Below are 22,564 nucleotides of genomic sequence, written 5' to 3'. Positions count from 1 at the left end.
GCCATATAGTGCTCTGCACCGTTCATTATTGCCCCATAGCTGTGCCATAGAAAGCTGTGCCATTGCTGCTGTAATAATAAAAAATGATATACTCACCTCTCTTGCTTGCAGCTCCTCAGCGTCCCGTCACGGCGTCTCTCCGCACTGACTGTTCAGGCAGAGGGCGGTGCGCACACTATATGCGTCATCGCGCCCTCTGACCTGCACAGTCAGTGCGGAGAGACGCCGGGAAGATGGAGCGGCGCCCGGCGTGTCGAACGCGGACAGGTGAGTATGCAATACTTACCTGCTCCCGGCATCCCACTCCTTCCCCCGGACAGCTGGTCTCCGGGTGCCGCAGCCTCTTCCTCTATCAGCGGTCACCGTTACCGCTCATTAGAGAAATGAATATGCGGCTCTACCCCTATGGGAGTGGAGTCCATATTCATTTCTCTAATGAGTGGTCCCACGTGACCGCTGAACAGGGGAAGAGCTGCGGCACCCGGAGACCGTGGGACTGCAGGGACAGCGCCAGGAGCCCCGGAAGCAGGTAAGTATGCCTCAGACCTCTCTCCCCCTCACCCGCCGACCGTGACTCGAGTATAAGCCGAGAGGGGCACTTTCAGCCCAAAAATTTGGGCTGAAAATCTCGGCTTATACTCGAGTATATACGGTATTTGGTCACTGTGATGGTAATAAGTGGTCTGATCATGATGCGGCGGTATTTGTCCCTTGTATGTGATATTATTGGTCATTTTAAAAATTGAAAAATGAATAAAATATACCTAAATTGTATTGGATATTTTAACAAATGTTTAATAAGTTACAGTACAGTAGGGCCCGGCCAAAAGAGTCTACCTTGTCGTGGTAGCGGATCAAAACAATCTTTTGGCCAACATAAAAGCTGCTGGCTATGTATGTGATCTGGTGATGGGAACTGTTAATGTACTTAAAAAGAAGAAAGACCAAACAAAAAATGCCGTGCACACCTGATGCAGTATAGTTTTAAATACACAAATAGGTTCCAAATAAAGTTAAGACATACAAAAAGGGAATATTAAGACCATCTAAAAACATGCATACCACATGGTGGTCATGACACTCCCCCCGAAAAATATCCATATGGGACATCTGATAAGTGGAGCTCCACTAGTACATAAGTAGCCAAATAAAGCTGACAGGACAATTAGCAAGACTATATGCAATATGACTACACATAAAAAGTACAAAAACACATGCAATAATACATGGTGAAATTCCCCCTTAAAGCACCAATAGCCAATACAGTCCAATGTGATTGGGTAGGGAATTGCCTCTTTCCTATCACATTGGACTGTATTGGCGATTGGTGCTTTAAGGGGGCATTTCACCATGTATTATTATTGCATGTGTTTTTGTACTTTAAATGTGTAGTCATATTGTATATGGTCTTGCTAATTGTATTGTCAGCTTTGTTATTTGGATGCTTATGTAATAGTTGAGCTCCACATATCAGATGTCCCATATGGATATTCTTCGGGGGGGTCATAACCACCATGCTGTGTATACATGTTTTTAGATGTTCTTAACATTCCCTTTTTGCATGTCTTAGGTTCCCAATAAAGTTACTTGTGTATTTAAAACTATGTGGCATCAGGTGTGCACGCCATTTTCTGTTTGATCTTTCTTCTTTTTAAGTACATACTTGTTTCCATACAAAGTGTGGCACCCTGCTATTGATATATTATTTCTCTTTGATAGAGGTGCACCCTATCTATCTATATACAGGGAGCTGTTTGTGATTGGTGAAGATGTGGTGCAGAATTGGAGTTTTTCCCAGGAAAAGGCGATGGCGCTGTGGACAGTTCGAGAGGTGGACCCTGGGTGGAGTCTCAAGGGGGCCCTGCAAATTTTGCCAGTATGGGGCCCAGAAACTCCTAGTGGCAGCCCTGAAATCCTTCATGCCCTCCACATGCTGCAGGTTTTCAGCATCAGAGGAAGCAAAACAGCAGCATAGCATCACAGAGCCTCTGTCATGCTTCTCCATAGGCAGGTCGTTCTTTTCATCATCGTTCTTACTTGTAAACAACTGATCTATAGACCCAAAAAGTGTCAAGTTGGTTTCTGTGATGGTGGTGTGCTTGAAATAAACTGGACGTCTGGCTTAGCTCATTAGCTAAGCTATAGGCCCACCCTATTATGTCACAGGACAACCCCATGAGTGCAGGTAGAAAAATTAAAGGAGAATTTTGTGAAAAATAGACATTTACTAAAACCAGAAAACCTACATGTTTCCAGTAAATGCTTTTAAGCAGATGATCATTAGTAAGATTGTCACAAAGGGAATTTATTGTGTTGAGACATCTGATATATGGGTTTTTATTGAGAAATAGGAGTACATTTTGACCAACCACACAGTGCCGCCATGGATGTAGTAGTTTCCAGCTTGCAAACAATTTCACTTCCAGACAATATCAGTAAGTCAGAACATCTCTTGGGAAGAAGATAACATGTGACATGAAACCTATTTACAGACATTCACAAAATATCCTGACAACTGTGGCCATCTGCTATCCAGTTTTGCAGTTGCAACTCAGACAAATACAGAGGTTATTGTGTGTAACACACCGTGATAAAAGTGGCCATACACTCTCAGTAGCTATCAGCTGAACAGGTATTTGGACAACAGATATTTCTCCTGACGTATTCATACACATGATTAGTTCAGCCAAGCACCCATATGTTCAAGATGACAAAAAAGAACTGGCCACAATGCTCATTCTTCAGTAAGCTGACACTGTAGAACTGAATTTCATTTCTGAATTACAGATTCTGCCAATAACTGACAAGCCTGTCATATCACCCCAAATTTGCTGCTATATACACCATAGGGTGCTTTGTCACAGCACAGTCATGCAAAATAAAATTGTGCCAATTAGCTAATAGGAGCTTTCACAAAATAATCACCGAAGCAGATACGAGTCATTGTATTTGTACGGAGCGATCTCAACACTCGCTCGGCTGTGATTAAAACCAAGCATCATCAGGGGGCAGAAGCAGCGGTCACTGTCCCTGAAAAGAATTGTCATCAGTGACACTCATTTTAGAGGCTGGGCTAGTACCTGTGCGATGTGCACAATAACAGTGCGCTGTCTTGCCGCTGGCTCAGATCAGCAGTAACAAGCTGGCAAGAGTGCAGAGTGCACTGTTAGTGTGTGTTCTAAGTCTACTCAGCGTGCAGATACCAGTGCCGCCCCCACAAGTGACAAATTATGATGTAATCATACTGACTAGTAGAAAAGCATTATCTTATCACTAGCAACTGCACAGTGAACGACATATAAAAATAAAAATTAGTACTGCTGTCTGTGTGTTAATTCTGTCTCCCGAATATCAGAATAAGGCAAGTTTCACATTTGAGCTCTACACTGAGCACTTGATGTTGAGGTATCTGTCTAAACTCCAAATTCATACTGAATCTCCTGTGGAACTATTCACTATAATGGGGCAGATTGAACCCAAGGTGAGTCTAGCCTCTTATCTAGTAGGTCTATTTGAGTACTCTGGTAGACTGGTAAACCACACTTTTGTGCATGAATAAAATTAAAGAAAGCAACCAGAATGGAGGCCAAAAGCAGTCCAAGTTGAGCCTATCTGCCCCATATAGTGAATGGTTTCAGCAGAAGTTCAGTCCAAATCCTATTTTTTCCAGTGCTCCGTGCAGGACACAAGGTAAATGTGCACTTACTTCCTTTCGATGACAATAAAGAGAGAAACACTGCGACATGCATTGTGCACCACAGCAATTTTTACTGTACATGAAGCCAATACCTTACCCTCATCCAGGCCCTTATATGCCCACACAGAAACAGTGCTCCTAATGAAGCCCATTAGTATTCCCACAGAGTATGTTAATGCGTCTCATGGTGTTCAGCTCACCCAGTATAATGCCTCAGAGTGTCCCCCATACAGTATGATGCTCCCCATACAGTACATTCCCACACACAGTATAAGGCATACAGTCTAACACCCTCAAATCCCACACACAGCTGTTACATCAAAACACACAACCAAGCTACATTAACACACACACAACTCCGCTACATCAACACACGCACACACAACTCCGCTACATCAGCGCACGCACACTGCCTGTAACCTGCTCCTCTTTCTTGCTGCCTAGTCTGGTGACCGGACACTGTCACATGACCTAAGAGTCCAGGCTGGAACTTCAGACTTAATATAGACTGAATGGTGGAGGAAGGACATGTCAGCTCTCTGCTCCATCTTAGGCCGGGATCACACACACGCGAGATACGGCCGAGTCTCGCAAGGTAATCCCCGGCCCTGCCGCCTGCACTCCGGAGCGGCTCCATGTGTTGCTATGTGGCCGCACGCTCCGCTGTGCAGGCGGCAGGGCCGAGGATTACCTTGCGAGACTCGGCCGTATCTCGCGTGTGTGTGATCCCGGCCTTAATATCCAGCTATATCTGTATCCTGAGGACACAGGTGCAGCTGATAAGTTGGGACATATTCCCGACCTACTGGGACAGCTTCCTAAATTCAGGACAGTTTTGCTGAATCTGGGAAGGTTTGGAGGTATGAATATGAACCTAGCCATAAAAGTGATTGAAAAATGTTATGTAATCCAAAATAATACCAATAAAAAGGTCAGCTCATCAAACAATCCCCCCACTCACAAAAAATGTCTATCAATAGGGGTTTTTCCACATACCTGGTAGCTCAAAGACTCAAAAATCAACATGGCTAGTGAAGAAAGCCCACAAAATCTACTTTCCCAAAACCAAATCCCTCCCTCTGTTCTGAACCCTGCAGTGTGCCCAAACCACACTTGGCATCCACATGTACAGCACTGCTGTAGTAGGAAGAACCCACTTAATTTACAGGGTGCACGTCTCCAGAAGAGCAAGTTAGACAATAATGGCATATTTGTAATTTACAAGCAGCAACACAGACTGGTTTATTTTTGGTACACACCAGTGGGGTGAAGAATAAAGTCACTACACCCGTAAATAAATTCTCTGATGGGTGTAATTTCCAAAATTAAAAAGAAAATGTCATTTTACTTTTTTTTTTTGCTTTCTAATTTGCTGTCATCCATGTGAAGCATTTGAAGGGTTAACAAACTTCCTGACAGCGGTTTTGACTACGTTCTTAAAATGGTATCACTTTGGGGGGGGATGTGTCAATATATAGGCCCCTCAAAATCACTTTCAAAAGTGACTAGATGCCCTAAAAAAAAAAAAAAATTGCCAGCTTAATATAGCTCACGTGGCTAAATGGCAGACAAAACAAAAAGAGAAATGAAGAAGCCAAGTAGGCCTTGAGAGAAAACCCACAATCTAGAACCCAAGTTAGATGATCATGTTACAGAGGAAAATATTTCACTTCTCTTGGGCTTAGTTTCTGCCCCCTGTACTATGACCACACAAACACCATATCTCTGTGCCGCTCGTTTTTCCCATGCCACATGGATAATTTTTTTTTTAACCCCTTCACCCCCAAGGGTGGTTTGCACGTTAATGACCGGGCCAATTTTTACAATTCTGACCACTGTCCCTTTATGAGGTTATAACTCTGGAACGCTTCAACGGATCCTGGTGATTCTGATATTGTTTTCTCGTGACATATTGTACTTCATGATAGTGGTAAAATTTATTTGATATTACCTGCGTTTATTTGTGAAAAAAATTTAAATTTGGCAAAAATTTTGAAAATGTCGCAATTTTCCAACTTTGAATTTTTATGCAATTAAATCACAGAGATATGTCACACAAAATACTTAATAACTAACATTTCCCACATGTCTACTTTACATCAGCACAATTTTGAAACCAAAATTGTTTTTTGTTAGGGAGTTATAAGGGTTAAAAGTTGACCAGCAATTTCTCATTTTTACAACACCATTTTTTTTTTAGGGCCCACATCTCATTTGAAATCATTTTGAGGGGTCTATATGATAGAAAATACCCAAGTGTGACACCATTCTAAAAACTGCACCCCTCAAGGTGCTCAAAACCACATTCAAGAAGTTTATTAACCCTTCAGGTGTTTCACAGGAATTTTTGGAATGTTTAAATAAAAATGAACATTTAACTTTTTTTCACAAAAAATTTACTTCAGCTCCAATTTGTTTTATTTTACCAAAAGATGTTGTACAATTTGTCCTGAGTACGCCGATACCCCATATGTGGGGGTAAACCACTGTTTGGGCGCATGACAGAGCTTGGAAGCGAAGGAGCGCCATTTGACTTTTCAATGCAAAATTGACTGGAATTGAGAAGGGACGCCATGTTGCGTTTGGAGAGCCCCTGATGTGCCTAAACATTGAAACCCCCCACAAGTGACACCATTTTGGAAAGTAGACCCCCTAAGGAACTTATCTAGATGTGTTGTGAGAGCTTTGAACCCCAAGTGTTTCACTACAGTTTATAACGCAGAGCTGTGAAAATAAAAAATATTTCCAGGTCACCACCTGACAGCACCATGGAGGACGTCCTTCTCATCCGCAGTGGGACAGGAAACCACGAGAGTTTAAAAGGACCCTCCCCCTTCCACCCTTCAGTGTTTTTTCCTGTCCCACTGTGGATGGGAACGACGAGAGATCGCCTGTCCCTACAGAGAGTGTGGATCGGGGGGGCTCGGCCTCTTCCTTCCCGCTGTGAGGCTCTGTTAGCTGACACCCAAGTGATTGGGTCCCTCAGCTTGTACCAGTGCAGCGCTGCTCCTGGTCAGAGGTCGCTTCCCCCTGGCGGGGGCTCTCGACCTCGGAGGATGCCCCACAGATGTACCTGTTATCGCTCCTGCGAGGCATACCCTTTGCATGCGATCCGAAACCGGGCGGTACGCTGAGCTCAGGATGCTCTGGAAAACATGGCGGCCAGTAGCTTCCGGTTCACCGCGCCGTGCATCACTTCCGGGTCACGGCCGGGAACAATGGCGGCATCCTCGTTGCTCCTGTTGAGGAGAAGGGACTAAAAGTATATAAGGTAAGATAGCGCAGCAGCGACGCGGCGTCGGTTATGGAGGATCCAAATCCTATGGCTGCGGCGAGCGCTGAAGCGCCGGCTTCCCAGGCTCATGTGAGTTCACCTAGTGGTGAGGTTTGTTTTTGGTCCCTATAGAATATCCATTTAGCGATATTCTTATTTATTTTAGGGGCATTCTTCTTCTGGAGAGAAGAGAAGAAATAGGAAATGTCCTTTATGTGCCTCGAAGCTTGGCGTCTCCTGGCTGAAACCCCTCTGTGAGCCCTGCACTGCCCGTATTGTGGGGGAGGAGCAGGCCTCCTTAATAACAAACATGAGAACTATGGTTAGAGAAGAGGTGCAGGCTTCTATATCTAGTCTTTTCACTCCCCTGTTGTCCCAGTCTGATTACCAGGAAATTCCTAGGCCCAGGAAAAGGCAGAGAGAGTCTGACCTGTCATCTGAAGACAGTCCCTTAGACTCTGAAATGGAGGAAGAGGAAGTATGCAGAGACCCTCCTCAGAGGGGAAAGAAATACTTGTTCTCTTCTAACGATATAGAAGAGCTACTAGGAGCCGTGAGACAGACCATGCAGGTTGAGGAACCTTCAACCTCTAAATCCGTCCAGGATGAGATGTTCGGGGGCTTACGTTCACAAACGTCAAAGGTCTTCCCGGTTAATGCCCACATTCGGTGAGTCCGAGCCGGCTAGTCTCTAATCTTGTCTCAGTGGGCAGCCATTAACCTCTTCATCACCTCTTCCCACAGTTCGATGATTTTAGAAGAATGGGAAGAGGCAGAAAAGAGAATCTCCATTCCAAAAGACTTTAGACTGCGTCTTCCTTTTGATCATGAGGAAGTCAAGGATTGGGAGGATGTATCGAAAATTGACATCCCACTGGCAAAGGTATCAAAGCGGACTGCCATACCATTTGAGGACTCCTCAAACTTGAAGGAACCTATGGACAGAAAAGCAGATGGTCTCCTTAAAAGAGTGTGGGAGAGTTCGGCCGCAGTGATCCGCACAAATATCGCGGCAACATCTGTGGCGAGATCAATGCATCTATGGGTCGACGACTTGAAGGACCAGTTGTCGGCAAAGACCTCGAGGGAATCTATTATTAAAGCTATCCCTTTGTTAAAACTTGCAACAGGTTTTCTCGCAGATGCCACGGCAGAATCTGTGAGATTCACTGCCAGAGGCCAATCCCTATCAAATGCTGCCCGAAGGGCTATTTGGTTAAAAAATTGGTCGGGGGATGTCCATTCGAAAAACAAACTATGTTCTATTCCCTTTTCGGGGTGGTAGGGTCTTTGGTCCCATATTAGATCACATACTGGAAAAAGCTTCTGATGAAAAGAAGGGGTTTCCAGAGGAGAAAAAGAAGAAATACCAGCCCTTTCGTAGGCCCTATTATGGTCAGAGATCAGACTATAGGGGTAAGGGAAAGCAAGGGAGGTGGAGCTACCAGAAAGGAGGAGAGAATAGGAACCGAAATAGAGATCAGGGTCCCTCGAACCCCAGATCAGAGTTTCGGAGAAAATGACGCCACCAGGATAGGGGGACGGTTGATAAACTACCTGGGGGAGTGGGAGGAAATTACAACAAGCCCATGGGTCCTGCAGGTTATATCTCAGGGGTACAGGATAGAATTCAACTCCCTTCCCCGAGAAAGATATTTTGTTTCCAACGCCCGTCTCTCTTCAGTCTCTCCAATGTGGTCGGACGTACAGGACCTCCTCCGGATGGGGGCGATATTTCCTGTCCCTCCCCACCAGATAGGAACAGGTCATTACTCGGGTCTTTTTTCTATAAAAAAACCCTCAGGGGAATCCCGGACCATTATAAATCTCCGGCCTCTAAACAGGTGGCTAAAATACAAAAGGTTCAAGATGGAATCCATCCGCTCCACAATTCCCCTTCTAGGGAAAGACGTGGTAATGTGCACTTTAGATTTAAAAAGTGCATATTACCACGTGCCAATATTTCCACATCATCAGAGATACCTGAGATTCGCAGTAGAGAAGGAAGGAGAAACATTCCATTATCAGTTTCGTTGCCTTCCATTTGGACTGGCGTCAGCTCCAAGGGTTTTCACGAAACTCATTGTAGAGATCGTGTCTTACCTCAAGAAACGAGATATCACGATAGTGCCATATCTCGACGATTTCCTGTTGGTAGCAGACTCTGTAGGGCAACTCAGGATCGATACTCAGTTGGTGATCTCCACTCTGCAGAAGTTAGGATGGGTCCTGAACTGGGAAAAGTCGCACCTAACGCCAAGATCAAGAAGGCAATTCTTAGGGATAGTGCTGGACTCGAAGATGAGGAAATCATTCCTTCCGGACAAAAGACGGTCCGATCTGATAAAGAAAGTTCGACATTTTGCAAGAAATCAGGTGACAATAAGAGATGCTATGAAGATCTTGGGTATCATGACATCCTGTATCCCTTGTGTCAGCTGGAGTCAGTTCCACTCTCGACAGTTGCAGAAGGCGGTTCTGTCATCATGGGACAGAAGACAGTCGTCGTTGGACAGAAAGTTTCTTCTCTCTTATCGGGTCAGACAGTCCCTATGATGGTGGACGGTATCAGAAAACCTCCGGAAGGGTGTCCCTTGGATCCAGACTCCGGCAGTCACCGTAACGACGGATGCAAGTCAGCAGGGCTGGGGTGGCCAGGTTCTCGGAAGATTCTTCCAGGGGCTTTGGAATCAGGAAGATGGCAGCAATTCCTCAAACCACAGAGAACTGCATGCGGTTTGGAAGGTGTTGCGTTCAGCCCGGTCCTTGCTAAAAAACAAACACCTGAAGATCTTTTCGGACAACATGACGACCTGGGCAGAAGAAACAGTGCTTTCAGTCTCAGCGGTTCACTTAGAAGGCTCAAGAAACCAGGTGGCGGATTACCTGAGCAGACAAGAACTGTCACCCACAGAGTGGGAATTAAACAGCAAGGTCTTCGATTCCCTGTGTCGACGCTGGGGGACTCCGAGAGTGGATCTCTTTGCGACCAGAAGGAATGCGAAGGTAACAGCGTTTTATTCCCTGAACCCTCAGGAAAACCCGACAGGGGTGGATGCCCTTTCCCAGTCATGGAGCAAAGGTCTGCTTTATGCCTTTCCCCCTCTGGCTCTGGTGCCGAGGGTCCTCAGAAAAATATTCGAAGACAAAGCTCGAGTGATCTTGGTGGTTCCCTTCTGGCCCGGAAGAAGCTGGTTCCCTCTCCTAAGGAAACTTGCAGTAGACGATCCGTACCATCTCCCGGAGTTAGAGAACTTACTTTCTCAGGGTCCGGTTCTTCATCAAAACCCGAGGAATCTACAGTTAACTGAGCGGCAGATCCTAAGAACAAGAGGCCTATCAGAGGAGGTGATTTCCATTCTACTAGCAAGTAGGAAACCAGTGACCTCAACAATTTACCTTAAAATTTGGAAGAAATTCTGCAGCTTTTGTGGAGACGCAACAATCGATCTTGATTGCCCTAACATACCTAAAATTCTGGACTTTTTACAGCAGGGATTCAGGAAAGGGCTTAAGCCAAGTACCTTAAGAGTCCAGATATCGGCCCTCAGTGTATTCTATGATACTTCCCTGGCCGCTCATCCTTGGATCGCGCGGTTTTCCAAGGCAGTTACAAGGCTAAGACCCCCAATCAGAAACACTGTCCCTCCTTGGGACCTTAACTTAGTCCTTAATGAGTTATGTAGGGAGCCTTTTGATATTAAGAAGGACATTAACATTGTTAATCTTTCCCTTAAGACTGTTTTCTTGGTAGCCGTTACTTCGGCCAAGAGATTAGGGGAACTCCAAGCCCTGTCCATCCAGAATCCTTATCTTCAGGTATTCGACGATAGGCTAGTTTTAAGACTCGACCCAGGGTTCCTTCCCAAGGTTGCCTCAGTTTCTAATATAAACCAGGAGGTAGTACTTCCATCTTTCTGCCAGTCTCCTAGGAACCAGAAAGAGTCCTTTTTCCATAACCTAGACGTCAGGGAAACAGTACTAAAATATCTAGATATGACTAGGGCCTGGAGACAGGATAATAATCTCTTCATCCTTTACAGAGGTCCTAATAAGGGGAAAAAAGCCTCAAAATCCACCATAGCCAGATGGATTCGATCCGCCATTAGCATAGCCTATCAGGCGCAGGGAAAGAACCCCCCAGAGGTCCTGAAAGCTCACTCTTCTAGGGCTATGGCCGCTTCCTGGGCAGAAAAAGGTGGGGCTTCAATTGATCAGATTTGCAAAGCAGCTTCTTGGTCTAATATTAGCACCTTTTCAAAACACTACAAATTAGATGTAGTTTCTTCTCAGTTAGCGTTTGGCAGGAAAGTGCTTCAAGCGGTAGTCCCACCCTAGAACTAGGAAGTTTCCTTTGGTACTTCTCCATGGTGCTGTCAGGTGGTGACCTGGAAAACGGTAATTAGTCTTACCGATAATTGTATTTCCAGGAATCCATCCTGACAGCACGGATAGTTCCCTCCCTAAATGTCTGTTATACTTATGTGAAGTAACATTTGTACTAATCTTGTTATGTTCAAAATAAATTTGTTCTGTTTGCATCCATCCAGACGTGTTACTTTGAAAAATCACTGAAGGGTGGAAGTGGGAGGGTCCTTTTAAACTCTCGTGGTTTCCTGTCCCACTGCGGATGAGAAGGACGTCCTCCATGGTGCTGTCAGGATGGATTCCTGGAAATACAATTATCGGTAAGACTAATTACCATTTTTTTTTCCACAAAAATTATTTTTTAGCCCGCAGTTTTGTATTTTCCCAAGAGTAACAGGAGAAATTGGACCCCAAAAGTTGTTGTCCAATTTGTCTTGAGTACGCTGATACCCCATATGTGGGGGGAACCACCGTTTGGGCGCATGGGAGGGTTCGGAAGGGATGGAGCGCCATTTGGAATGCAGACTTAGATGGAATGGTCTGCAGGCGTCACATTGCGTTTGCAGAGCCACTAATGTACCTAAACAGGAGAAACCCCCCACAAGTGACACCATTTTGGAAAGTAGACCCCCTAAGGAACTCATCTGGATTTGTTGTGAGAGCTTTGAACCCCCAAGTGTTTCACTACAGTTTATAACGCAGAGCCGTGAAAATAAAAAATCCTTTTTTTTCCACAAAAATTATTTTTTAGCCTCCAGTTTTGTATTTTCCCAAGGGTAACAGGAGAAATTGGACCCCAAAAGTTGTTCTGCAATGTGTCCTGAGTACGCTGATACCCCATATGTTGGGGTAAACCTCTGTTTGGGCGCACGGGAGAGCTCGGAAGGGAAGGAGCACTGTTTTACTTTTTCAACGCAGAATTGGCTGGAATTGAGATCGGACGCCATGTCGCATTTGGAGAGCCCCTGATGTACCTAAACAGTGGAAACCCCCCAATTATAACTGAAACCCTAATCCAAACACACCCCTAACCCTAATCCCAATGGTAACCCTAACCACACCCCTAACCCTAATCCCAACCGTAAATGTAATCCAAACCCTAACCCTAACTTTAGCCCCAACCCTAACTGTAGCCTTAACCCTAGCCCTAGCCCTAACCCTAGCCCTAATGGGAAAATGGAAATAAATACATTTTTAATTTTTTTTAATTTTTTCCCTAAGGGGGTGATGAAGGGGGGTTTGATTTACTTTTATAGCGGGTTTTTTAGCGGATTTTTATGATTGGCAGCCGTCACACACTGAAAGACGCTTTTCATTGCAAAAAATATTTTTTGCGTTACCACATTTTGAGAGGTATAATTTTTCCATATTTGAGTCCACAGAGTCATGTGAGGTCTTGTTTTTTGCAGGACGAGTTGACGTTTTTATTGGTGACATTTTTGGGCACGTGACATTTTTTGATCGCTTTTTATTCCGATTTTTGTGAGGCAGAATGATCAAAAACCAGCTATTCATGAATTTCTTTTGGGGGAGGCGTTTATACCGTTTCACGTTTGGTAAAATGGATAAAGCAGTTTTATTCTTCGGGTCAGTACGATTACAGTGATACCTCATTTATATCGTTTTTTTTATGTTTTGGCGCTTTTATACGATAAAAACTTTTATAGAAAAAATAATTATTTTTGCATCGCTTTATTCTGAGGACTATAACTTTTTTATTTTTTCGCTGATGATGCTGTATGGTGGCTCGTTTTTTGCGGGACAAGATGATGTTTTCAGCGGTACCATGGTTATTTATATCCGTCTTTTTGATCACGTGTTATTCCACTTTTTGTATGGCGGTATGAGAATAATCGTTTTTTGCCTCGTTTTTTTTTTACGGTGTTCACTGAAGGGGCTAACTAGTGATATAGTTTTATAGGTGGGGTCATTACGGACGCGTCGATACTAAATATGTGTACTTTTATTGTTTGATTTTTTTTATTTAGATAAAGAAATGTTTTTATGGGAATAATATATATATTTTTTCTTTATTTAGGATTTTTTTTTTTTTTTTTTTTATACACATGTGGAATTGCTGCGTTGCGTTGCTCCGGGGGTCTCAGGGAAGCCCGCAGGGAGCCCCCTCCCTGTGCGATGCTTCCCTGTACCGCCGGCACACCGCGATCATGTTTGATCACAGTGTGGCGGGGGTTAATGTGCCGGGGGCGGTCCGTGACCGCTCCTGGCACATAGTGCCGGATGTCAGCTGCGATAGGCAGCTGACACCCGGCCGCGATCGGCCGCGCTCCCCCCGTGAGCGCGGCCGATTGCATATGACGTACTATCTCATCGGTGGTCATACGGGCCCACCCCACCTCGACGGGATAGTACGTCCAATGTCAGAAAGGGGTGAAAGTCCTAACATTGTCTTACAGCTCAAGGTATTTATTTCTGGGAACAGGCAGTATCAGTGCTTACTCCCAGCCCACCGAAAGCGCGAACTGAAAAGCTCTATTCATCCGGCAAGACGTGTATGAAACAGAAGCCAGACTTCTCCAGAATTTGCAGGGTATTTCATTCTACAGGGGAGCCTTCTGCAGCCAAGTTAAGTATTATTAAGCACTTTTTCTCTCCTCTGTCACTAAGGCCTGTCCCACACATCCAGATAATTCCGGTACCGGAAAAATCGGTACCGGAGTTATCCTTGTCCGTGTGCTCACATGGCACATCATTGTGGCACACGTGTGGCAAACGCAACGTACAACTATTACCGCACACGGATGCTGTCCGTGTGCAGTCCGTGTGCCGTGCAGGAGACAGCGCTACAGTAAGCGCTGTCCCCTCAGCGTGGTGCTGAAGTCGCCATTCATTTCTTCTCTCCAGCAGCGTTCGCTGGAGAGAAGATATGAAAAATCATTTTTTTTTGTTTTTTTTTGTTGCTAAAATAAACTTTCCGGCAACCTCCCCCTCCCACCCCCTGTGCCCCCGGCCGCTGTTAGTAAAATACTCACCCGGCTCCCTCGACGCTTCCTGTCCGCGCCAGAGCTTGTCCTGTATGAGCGGTCACGTGGTAACGCTCATTAGAGTGATGAATATGCGGCTCCACCCCTATGGGAGGTGGAGCCGCATATTCATCACTGTAATAAGCGGTACCACGTGACCGCTCATACAGGAAGAAGCTGCGGCGCTGAGAGGAAGCAGCGAGGGAGCCGGGTGAGTATTTTACTAACAGCGGCCGGGGGCACAGGGGGTGGGAGGGGGGAGGTTGCCGGAAAGTTTATTTTAAACAAAAAAAACAATGATTTTTCATTCCTTCTCCCCAGCGAACGCTGCTGGAGAGAAGGGATGAATGGTGGCTTCAGCACCACGCCGCGGACAGTGCTTACTGTAGCGCTGTCTCCAGCACGGTCCGTGTGGTACAAAGTCGGCACACGGCTGCCGCACGTGTGCCACACTGATGTGCCACGTGAGCTCACGGACACGGATAACTCCGGTACCGATTTTTCTGGTACCGGAATTATCTGGACGTGTCGGACAGGCCTAAGGTAGAGAGGGCAAGTATTCATTGTGTAACTGTGAATACTGACATACTGGCATCAACTGCTGCAATTTATAGGGAATGTGTGCGCCATCTAGTGGCAATGTGATATGGTGAAAGACAGCTAGGGAAAGTCTATGAGGGAAGTCAGAGGAAAAAAAAAAAAAATGAATGTTTCCACGTTCAGTATTTGCTGCGGAATGGACACTGCGTACAGCTGCAGCCTCCAATCCACATAGGCCAGATGTTACAGCATAGTGGATCGGAATTTATAAAATCCCATCTACACTATGCGTTCAAAAACTCAGGTGGCAGACCTGCATATACGCACACGTGGCGCGTCTTTATAGACCGCAGCATGTCTATCTTGCAGAGACCCTCAGTCTCCGCAAGATAAATAGCACCGTCTTATGTATAGGATGCGCTGATTCCACATGTGTTCAGTGCTTTGGACGGAGCGGGTATCTGCTGCGTCCAAAGCGCTGACTTTACGGAACGTGGAAGCATAGCCTAACCCTGAAAACACTTTAGGGTATGTGCTATTGTTGTGTTTTTGCCACTTTTTTTCTGAGCAGATTTGTCACAAAAGCTGAAGGATTTCCTACTGTCAGCAAAGTGAATGAGATTCCTACCTTGCTTAATTTTTCCGAACAGTTTCTTACTGCAACATATCGATTGTTTCAGCCTTTTTGTAACATTTTTCGCATATTATGGAAAAAAAGGGTAAAAAAACTGCGCATTTTATAATGTTTTTCCTTCTAAAAGATAGGTATTTGCAGCAGATTATTCTGCTGTAAATACTGAACGTGTACGCATACCCTTAGGGTCTGTTTCCACTTGTGCAAGACTCGGACGAGTCTCGCACAGCAATACCCGGGGCTGCGGCCGGCATTCAGAACGGAGAGTGCGGCCGCATAGGAAAACATGCAGCCGCATGCTCCGCTCCTCTGCTAGGTGCAAGGCCGGGTATTGCTGTGCGAGACTCGGACGAGTCTCGCACAAGTGGAAACAGACCCTTAGGCTACGTTCCCACGATGAGCAATTGTCGAGTATTTGACGTCGCAGAATTTCCACGCCTATTTAAATTAGGTTACTTGCGTTTTTTCATCGCATTTTTGTGCGTTTTTTTTTTTACATGCATTTTTATCATGTTTTTGATTCTGCGTTTTTTGTCTCTCTTTGGTGTGTCATGCTGTAAATAAAGCTGCGTTGTTATTGATGCTTTCTGGTACTTGCCTTTTGACAAAAATTTAGGTGCGGATTACATGCATTTTTGACGTATTTCCACTGCGTAAATGTTGTAAAAACACATGTGCGTTTTTTACATGCGGATTGCCCACATCTAATGCAAGTCTATGGGGAAAAGCCGCAGAGAAAACTCAGCGTACCAGCAAGAGAAATTGACATGCTGCGGATTTGAAACAGGCAACACAGGTTAGTTTCTATTTCTATAAATCCCATCAACTTTGCTGGAACTGTAAGATGTTGCGTTTTTGACACAGCAAAAATACGTAGTGTCAAAAAAGCACTAAAATCTCATCGCGGGAACCTATAGGCGTCATACATGATATCTTTTAAACTCAATCGAACCCGGCAAATCTGACAAATTTTCAAACAGAAAACACTTTAAGGCTACGTTCACATTTGCAGCGACGCAACGCACAACACATGCAAAACGCATGCACAACGCAGCGTTTTGTGATGCATGCGTTAATTTTTTGCATGATTTTTGGCGCAGAAAAAACTGCATCATGCAGCGTCCTCTGCGCCCAGACAGTTGCGCCAAAATGACGCATGCATCACAAAACGCAAGACAACGCATGTCCATGCGCCCCCCATGTTAAATATAGGGGCGCATGACACATGCGTCGCCGCGGCTGCGCCCGACGCTGCGCCGCACAACGCTAATGTGAACGTAGCCTAAGAAACTCTAGTATTCATTTTCCTAAAGTGTCTCTATTTTCCGTTGTTTCCCCGAGTTCTTTTCTGAGGGTTTTAGCCACTGGCTTTTTGGAGGGTTTTCCCATGGTTCTTGTGATGTTTTTTACTTTACTTTTTGAATTGTTGTTTTTTTCCACATCATTGAATAATGAAAAAACGGTAGTTTTTTTTTTTTTTTTTTAAATAAGGAAAGACGCTCTTCGAAACATCAAGTTGTCTAAAAGGGTGTCTTTTGAGATTTCCCCTTGACTTGCATTGTAAAGTACAGAGCGTCTTCATAGCAGAAAACACCAGAAGAATGGACCAGTCACTTCTTGGCCCCAAGTCATGGCTCGGATTGTCCCATCCACCATTGGGGTCTTCCAGCCCCTAGGCTATTACAGTGAGTAGAGTTTCAGCAACACAAGGCCAACCGCACTATATGGTCATTTCAAGTAAAGTGGATGTGATTTCATGTAAATCCATGCCGACTGTACATTGTTTTTCCTCCCCTACTTCCAAGAGCCATTTAGGAGGCTAAACTTATACAATCAGACCAGTTACTTTTGGGTGCCATCTATGCGACACAGCTGATAGCCGTGCTGCAAGGACAGGCAGAGCTGCTGAGCCTGTGAGTTACAGGGGGGGGGTCCCTACAGGGCGAGTATTACAGACTAAGACCGCAGACGCGGCCGAGCCGATGCCAGACCATGATGACGTGGGCGTGCGTCCCAAGTGGGAACGGAATGTGGACCTACTGGACCACATAGAGTAACCTGGACCTACCCAGACTAGGGAAGGGCAGCGAGCAGGGTCTGTGGCAGCTGAGCATGTGGACAAGATGGCGATATGCAGAACTAGATTACACCGCACAACTTCAGGTATGAAGAAACAAAGTTTACTTAAATGAAAACAGTACATAAACAAAACATAAAGATGCCAGGATCCCGATTCCACACATCAAGGGTAGGGTACACGTCTCAGGATAACATACGAATGCAGGAGGACATCACGGGTTGATGCAGTCTAGGGTTATCTGCCACGGGCATACTAGGACGGCCTCTCAGGCGTAGCACAGGCTCAGCAGGAGAACATCAGACACCGATCCCAGATAGACGTCATCACAAGGTGGCCCCCAAGGAACCGGTGGAACCTCGGGACACTGGCAGGACATAGCTTGGACATCAGACACAGGCAGGACATCTGGGACACAAGCGTGGCAGCCCAGGTCATCGGCTGGGACACAGGCGTGGCAGCCCAGGGCATCGGTTATATCAGGACATCTGGGACACTGGCGTGGCACAGGACCAGGCAGCAGTGGTAGCAGGTTCCTAGCTATGGCAGTCAGGCTCAGGGCATCGCACCTAGGAAGGAATAGAAGCGGGATGGTGCAAGCACCGCCGGACTGGGCCGGATGGAGTTAGCACCGCGTAGTATAAGCTCAGCAAGAACACTGGACTCCATTTTAGAAAGATGAGCCCAGGAAGTTCATAGTGACTGGGTACGGGGTGTCAGACACAGAAGGACTTCAGGAACAAAACACAGGACAAAGTTTAGACAGGGTCAGGTACTGGATATGCAGCCTCCAGGATAAGCGAATCTGGGCACGCAGGCGGAAAAACAAGATACTAAGGGTAAGTTCACACCGGGCGTTTTTGCTGCTTTTTTTCTGCAGCAAAACCTGATCTTCTTGGCAGGAAAGAAGCTGCGTCAAAACACAGGTTTAGGTGCGTTTTTGGTGCAATTTTTTTTCTCTTTGTCCATGTTAATGTCCTTGGATTTTCAGCAGCAAATAATGATACCTGGGTGAAAAAACGCAGCAAAAACACTGAAAGAAGTGACATGCTCTATGTCCAAAAAGCGCAGCAAAGCACAAAATACTGATCAAACAAAAAACCAATGTGTGTACATGAGATTTCTGAAATCTCATAGGCTTTGCTGGTATTATAAAAAGCAGCTGAAAATTAGCATAAAAAAAACACAACAAAAACACCCTGTGTGAACTTACCCTTTACAGATCTGGGTACTCTGCCCCCAGAACAGGCGGAAAACAGGTAACGGTTCTCCCAGAACATACTGCAGACAGAACAGGAGCTGGATACATCACATACAAGGCAAGACTCAGAAACGCAATGCAATGCTCTGACAACGCCCAACAGGAAAGAGAGAGTTTATATAGGTGCTGCGCCTCAGCAATAGGCTGAGGAAAGCAACCCAGGTGCACACACAAACCCTAATAAAAGCAGGGTAGGTGTGGCCACCCTAAACACAAACAGAAACCATTACAGCACAGGAACTATGGCTTAGGGCACCTGGCAGCCTGAACACACGTGGAAAGTCCTGCACCAACTGCAGAAGACCTTGCAACCCGCGGATAGCTTCCACAGCGGCATCCAGGGACCGCACATGCGGGAGGTCATGCAGCAGAGCAAAGACATCACAGCACATGTACAGCGGCACAGGAAGCAGACTACAGTATCCCTGAAAGTTAGAGGGAGATGAACAAAGGGTTAAAGCAGAGACATGCAGAGTAACGCTGAAGAAATAAGGTATAAACCCAACAGCGTTAAAGCGAGTTACGAGGGGCTCCCTACAGTGCGAGTTACGAGGGGGGTCCTTACAGGGCGAGTTACGAGGGGGGTCCCTACAGGGCGAGTTATGAGGGGGGTCCCTATTGGGCGAGTTACGAAGGGGGGGTCCCTACAGTGCGAGTTACGAGGGGGGGTCCCTACAGGGCGAGTTGCGAAGGGAGGTGTCCCTACAGGGCGAGTTACGAGGGGGTCCCTACAGGGCGAGTTACAAGGGAGTCCCTACAGGGCGAGTTACGAGGGGGTCCCTACAGGGCAAGTTGCGAGGGGGTCCCTACAGGGCAAGTTACGAGGGGGTCCCTACAGGGCAAGTTAAGAGGGGAGGGGTCCCTAGAGGGCGAGTTACGAGGGGGTCCCTACAGGGCAAGTTACGAGGGGGTCCCTACAGGGCAAGTTACGAGGGGGTCCCTACAGGGCAAGTTACGAGGGGGTCCCTACAGGGCAAGTTAAGAGGGGAGGGGTCCCTAGAGGGCGAGTTACGAGGGGGGTCCCTACAAGGCGAGTTACGAGGGGGGTCCCTACAGGTGGAGTTACGAGGGGGGTCCCTACAGGGCGAGTTACGAGGGGGGTCCCTGCAAGGCGAGTTACGGGGGGGTCCCTAAAGGGCGAGTTACAAGGGGGGGTCCCTACAGGGCGAGTAACGAGGGGAGGGGTCCCTACAGGGCGAGTTACGAGGGGTCCCTACAGGGCGAGTTACGAGGGGGTCCCTACAGGGCGAGTTACGAGGGGGTCCCTACAGGGCGAGTTACGAGGGGGTCCCTACAGGGCGAGGTACGAGGGGGTCCCTACAGGGCGAGGTACGAGGGGGTCCCTACAGGGCGAGGTACGAGGGGGTCCCTACAGGGCGAGGTACGAGGGGGTCCCTACAGGGCGAGATATGAGGGAGTCCCTACAGGGCGAGGTACGAGGGGGCGTCCCTACAGGTGGAGTTACGAGGGGGGGTACCTACAGGGCGAGTTACGAGGGGGGTCCCTACAGGGCGAGTTACGAGGGGGGGTCCCTGCAAGGCGAGTTACGAGGGGGGTCCCTAAAGGGCGAGTTACGAGGGGGGGTCCCTGCAAGGCGAGTTACGAGGGGAGGGGTCCCTACAGGGCGAGTTGCGAGGGGGTCCCTACAGGGCGAGTTACGAGGGGGTCCCTACAGGGCGTGTTACGAGGTGGTCCCTACAGGGCGAGGTACGATGGGGGGTCCCCACAGGGCGAGTAACGAGGGGAGGGGTCCCTACAGGGCGAGTAACGAGGGGAGGGGTCCCTACAAGGCGAGTTATGAGGGGGGTCCCTACAGGGCGAGTAACGAGGGAAGGGGTCCCTACAGGGCGAGTTACGAGGGGAGGGGTCCCTACAGGGCGAGTTACGAGGGGGTCCCTACAGAGCGAGGTACGAGGGGGTCCCTACAGGGCGAGTTACGAGGGGGTCCCTACAGGGTGAGATACGAGGGAGTCCCTACAGGGCGAGGTAGGAGGGGGCGTCCCTACAGGGTGAGTAACGAGGGGAGGGGTCCCTACAGGGCGAGTTACGAGGGGGTCCCTACAGAGCGAGGTACGAGGGGGTTCCTACAGGGCGAGTTACGAGGGGGTCCCTACAGGGTGAGATACGAGGGAGTCCCTACAGGGCGAGGTAGGAGGGGGCGTCCCTACAGGGCGAGTAACGAGGGGAGGGGTCCCTACAGGGCGAGTTACGAGGGGGGGTCCCTACAGAGAGAGTTACGAGGGGGGGTCCCTACAGAGAGAGTTACGAGGGAGGTCCCTACAGGGCGAGTTACGAAGGGGGGATCCCTACAAGGCGAGTTACGAGGGGGGTCCCTACAGGGCGAGTTACGAGGGGGAGTCCCTACAGGGCGAGTTACGAGGGGGGGTCCCTACAGGGCGAGTTACGAGGGGGGGTCCCTACAGGGCGAGTTACGAGGGGGGGTCCCTACAGGGCGAGTTACGAGGGGGGGACCCTACAGGGCGAGTTACATGGGGGGATCCCTACAGGGCGAGTTACGAGGGGGTCCCTACAGGGCGACGTACGAGGGGGTCTCTACGGTAAATAAGAGGGGGTATCAACATGGCAAACTATGAGGGGGTCTATATGGTAAATAAGAGGGGGTCTCTACATGGTACGTTACGAGGGGTCTCCATATGATAAATTATGAGGGGGTCTCTATATGGTAAGTTACAAGGGGGTCTCTATATGGTAAGTTATGTGAGTGTCTTTATATAATACATTGAGGGGTGGTCTCTTGTATGGCAAGTTATGAGGGGTGGTCTCATATGGCAAGTTATGGGGGTGGTCTCTTATATGGCATGTTATGAGGGGGGTCTCTTATGTGGCAAGTTATGAGGGGTGGTCTCTTATATGGCAAGTTATGGGGGTAGTCTCTTATATGGCATGTTATGATGGGGGTCTCATATGACATGTTATGATGGGGGTCTCTTATATGACATGTTATGATGGGGGTCTCTTATATGACAAGTTATGAGGGGGGGTCTCTTATATGACAAGTTATGAGGGGGGTCTCTTATATGACAAGTTATGAGGGGGGTCTCTTATATGACAAGTTATGAGGGGGGTCTCTTATATGACAAGTTATGAGGGGGGTCTCTTATATGACATGTTATGATGGGGGTCTCTTATATGACATGTTATGATGGGGGTCTCTTATATGACATGTTATGAGGGGGGTCTCTTATATGACATGTTATGATGGGGGTCTCTTATATGACAAGTTATGAGGGGGGTCTCTTATATGGCATATTATGAGGACCTAAAACAGCCCCAATATGTGAGGAAAATGTAGGAAATTACCAGCTTCAGAAACATTCACTTGTCTGTCAGAAACGTAGGAAAACAACAGAAATGAGAGTAGACGCCGTGTGAGGTTACAAAACATGGCGACACACCTTATCCACGCCACATGACAGAACCAGACAGGAATACTTGCCACATTACATGCAGGTAACTCTTCTCTGGGTTGTGGGTTTTTTTTTTTTGCTTTGTCCATTGCTATCCATGGAAATACTGAATTACCTGCGGACAGGAAAGATGTAAAACGGCTCCTCTTATAAATAACTACATAATGAAGGGATAACGTACATTTCTATTAACTCTCTCATTGTGGTTGATGTTCGTGTCATACGTGGTGGCGATGTGTACGGCTACCTGAGGTAACTTCGTTAGTGGCGTGTTTCACCTGTTCCCACTTTTCGTTTGCGC

The 22,564-nt window shown here is 47.1% G+C and overlaps 1 protein-coding gene across 1 annotated transcript in view; it reads right to left on the bottom strand.

Annotated features, from left to right (window-relative positions):
• Positions 1 to 22,564, bottom strand: part of KCNMB3 (potassium calcium-activated channel subfamily M regulatory beta subunit 3) — a 77,334-nt gene extending 54,770 nt beyond the window's left edge. The window contains exon 1 of the mRNA XM_077290488.1: positions 22,445 to 22,564. Coding sequence (XP_077146603.1) covers positions 22,445 to 22,485 — 41 coding nt within the window. The 5' untranslated portion in view covers positions 22,486 to 22,564. The remainder of the gene's footprint in view (positions 1 to 22,444) is intronic.

The sequence above is a fragment of the Ranitomeya variabilis genome, chromosome 2, assembly GCF_051348905.1.
Source record: "Ranitomeya variabilis isolate aRanVar5 chromosome 2, aRanVar5.hap1, whole genome shotgun sequence".
NCBI lineage: Eukaryota > Metazoa > Chordata > Amphibia > Anura > Dendrobatidae > Ranitomeya > Ranitomeya variabilis.
Note: the sequence above shows the minus strand (reverse complement) of the source record. Positions and strands in the feature narration are given on the sequence as shown.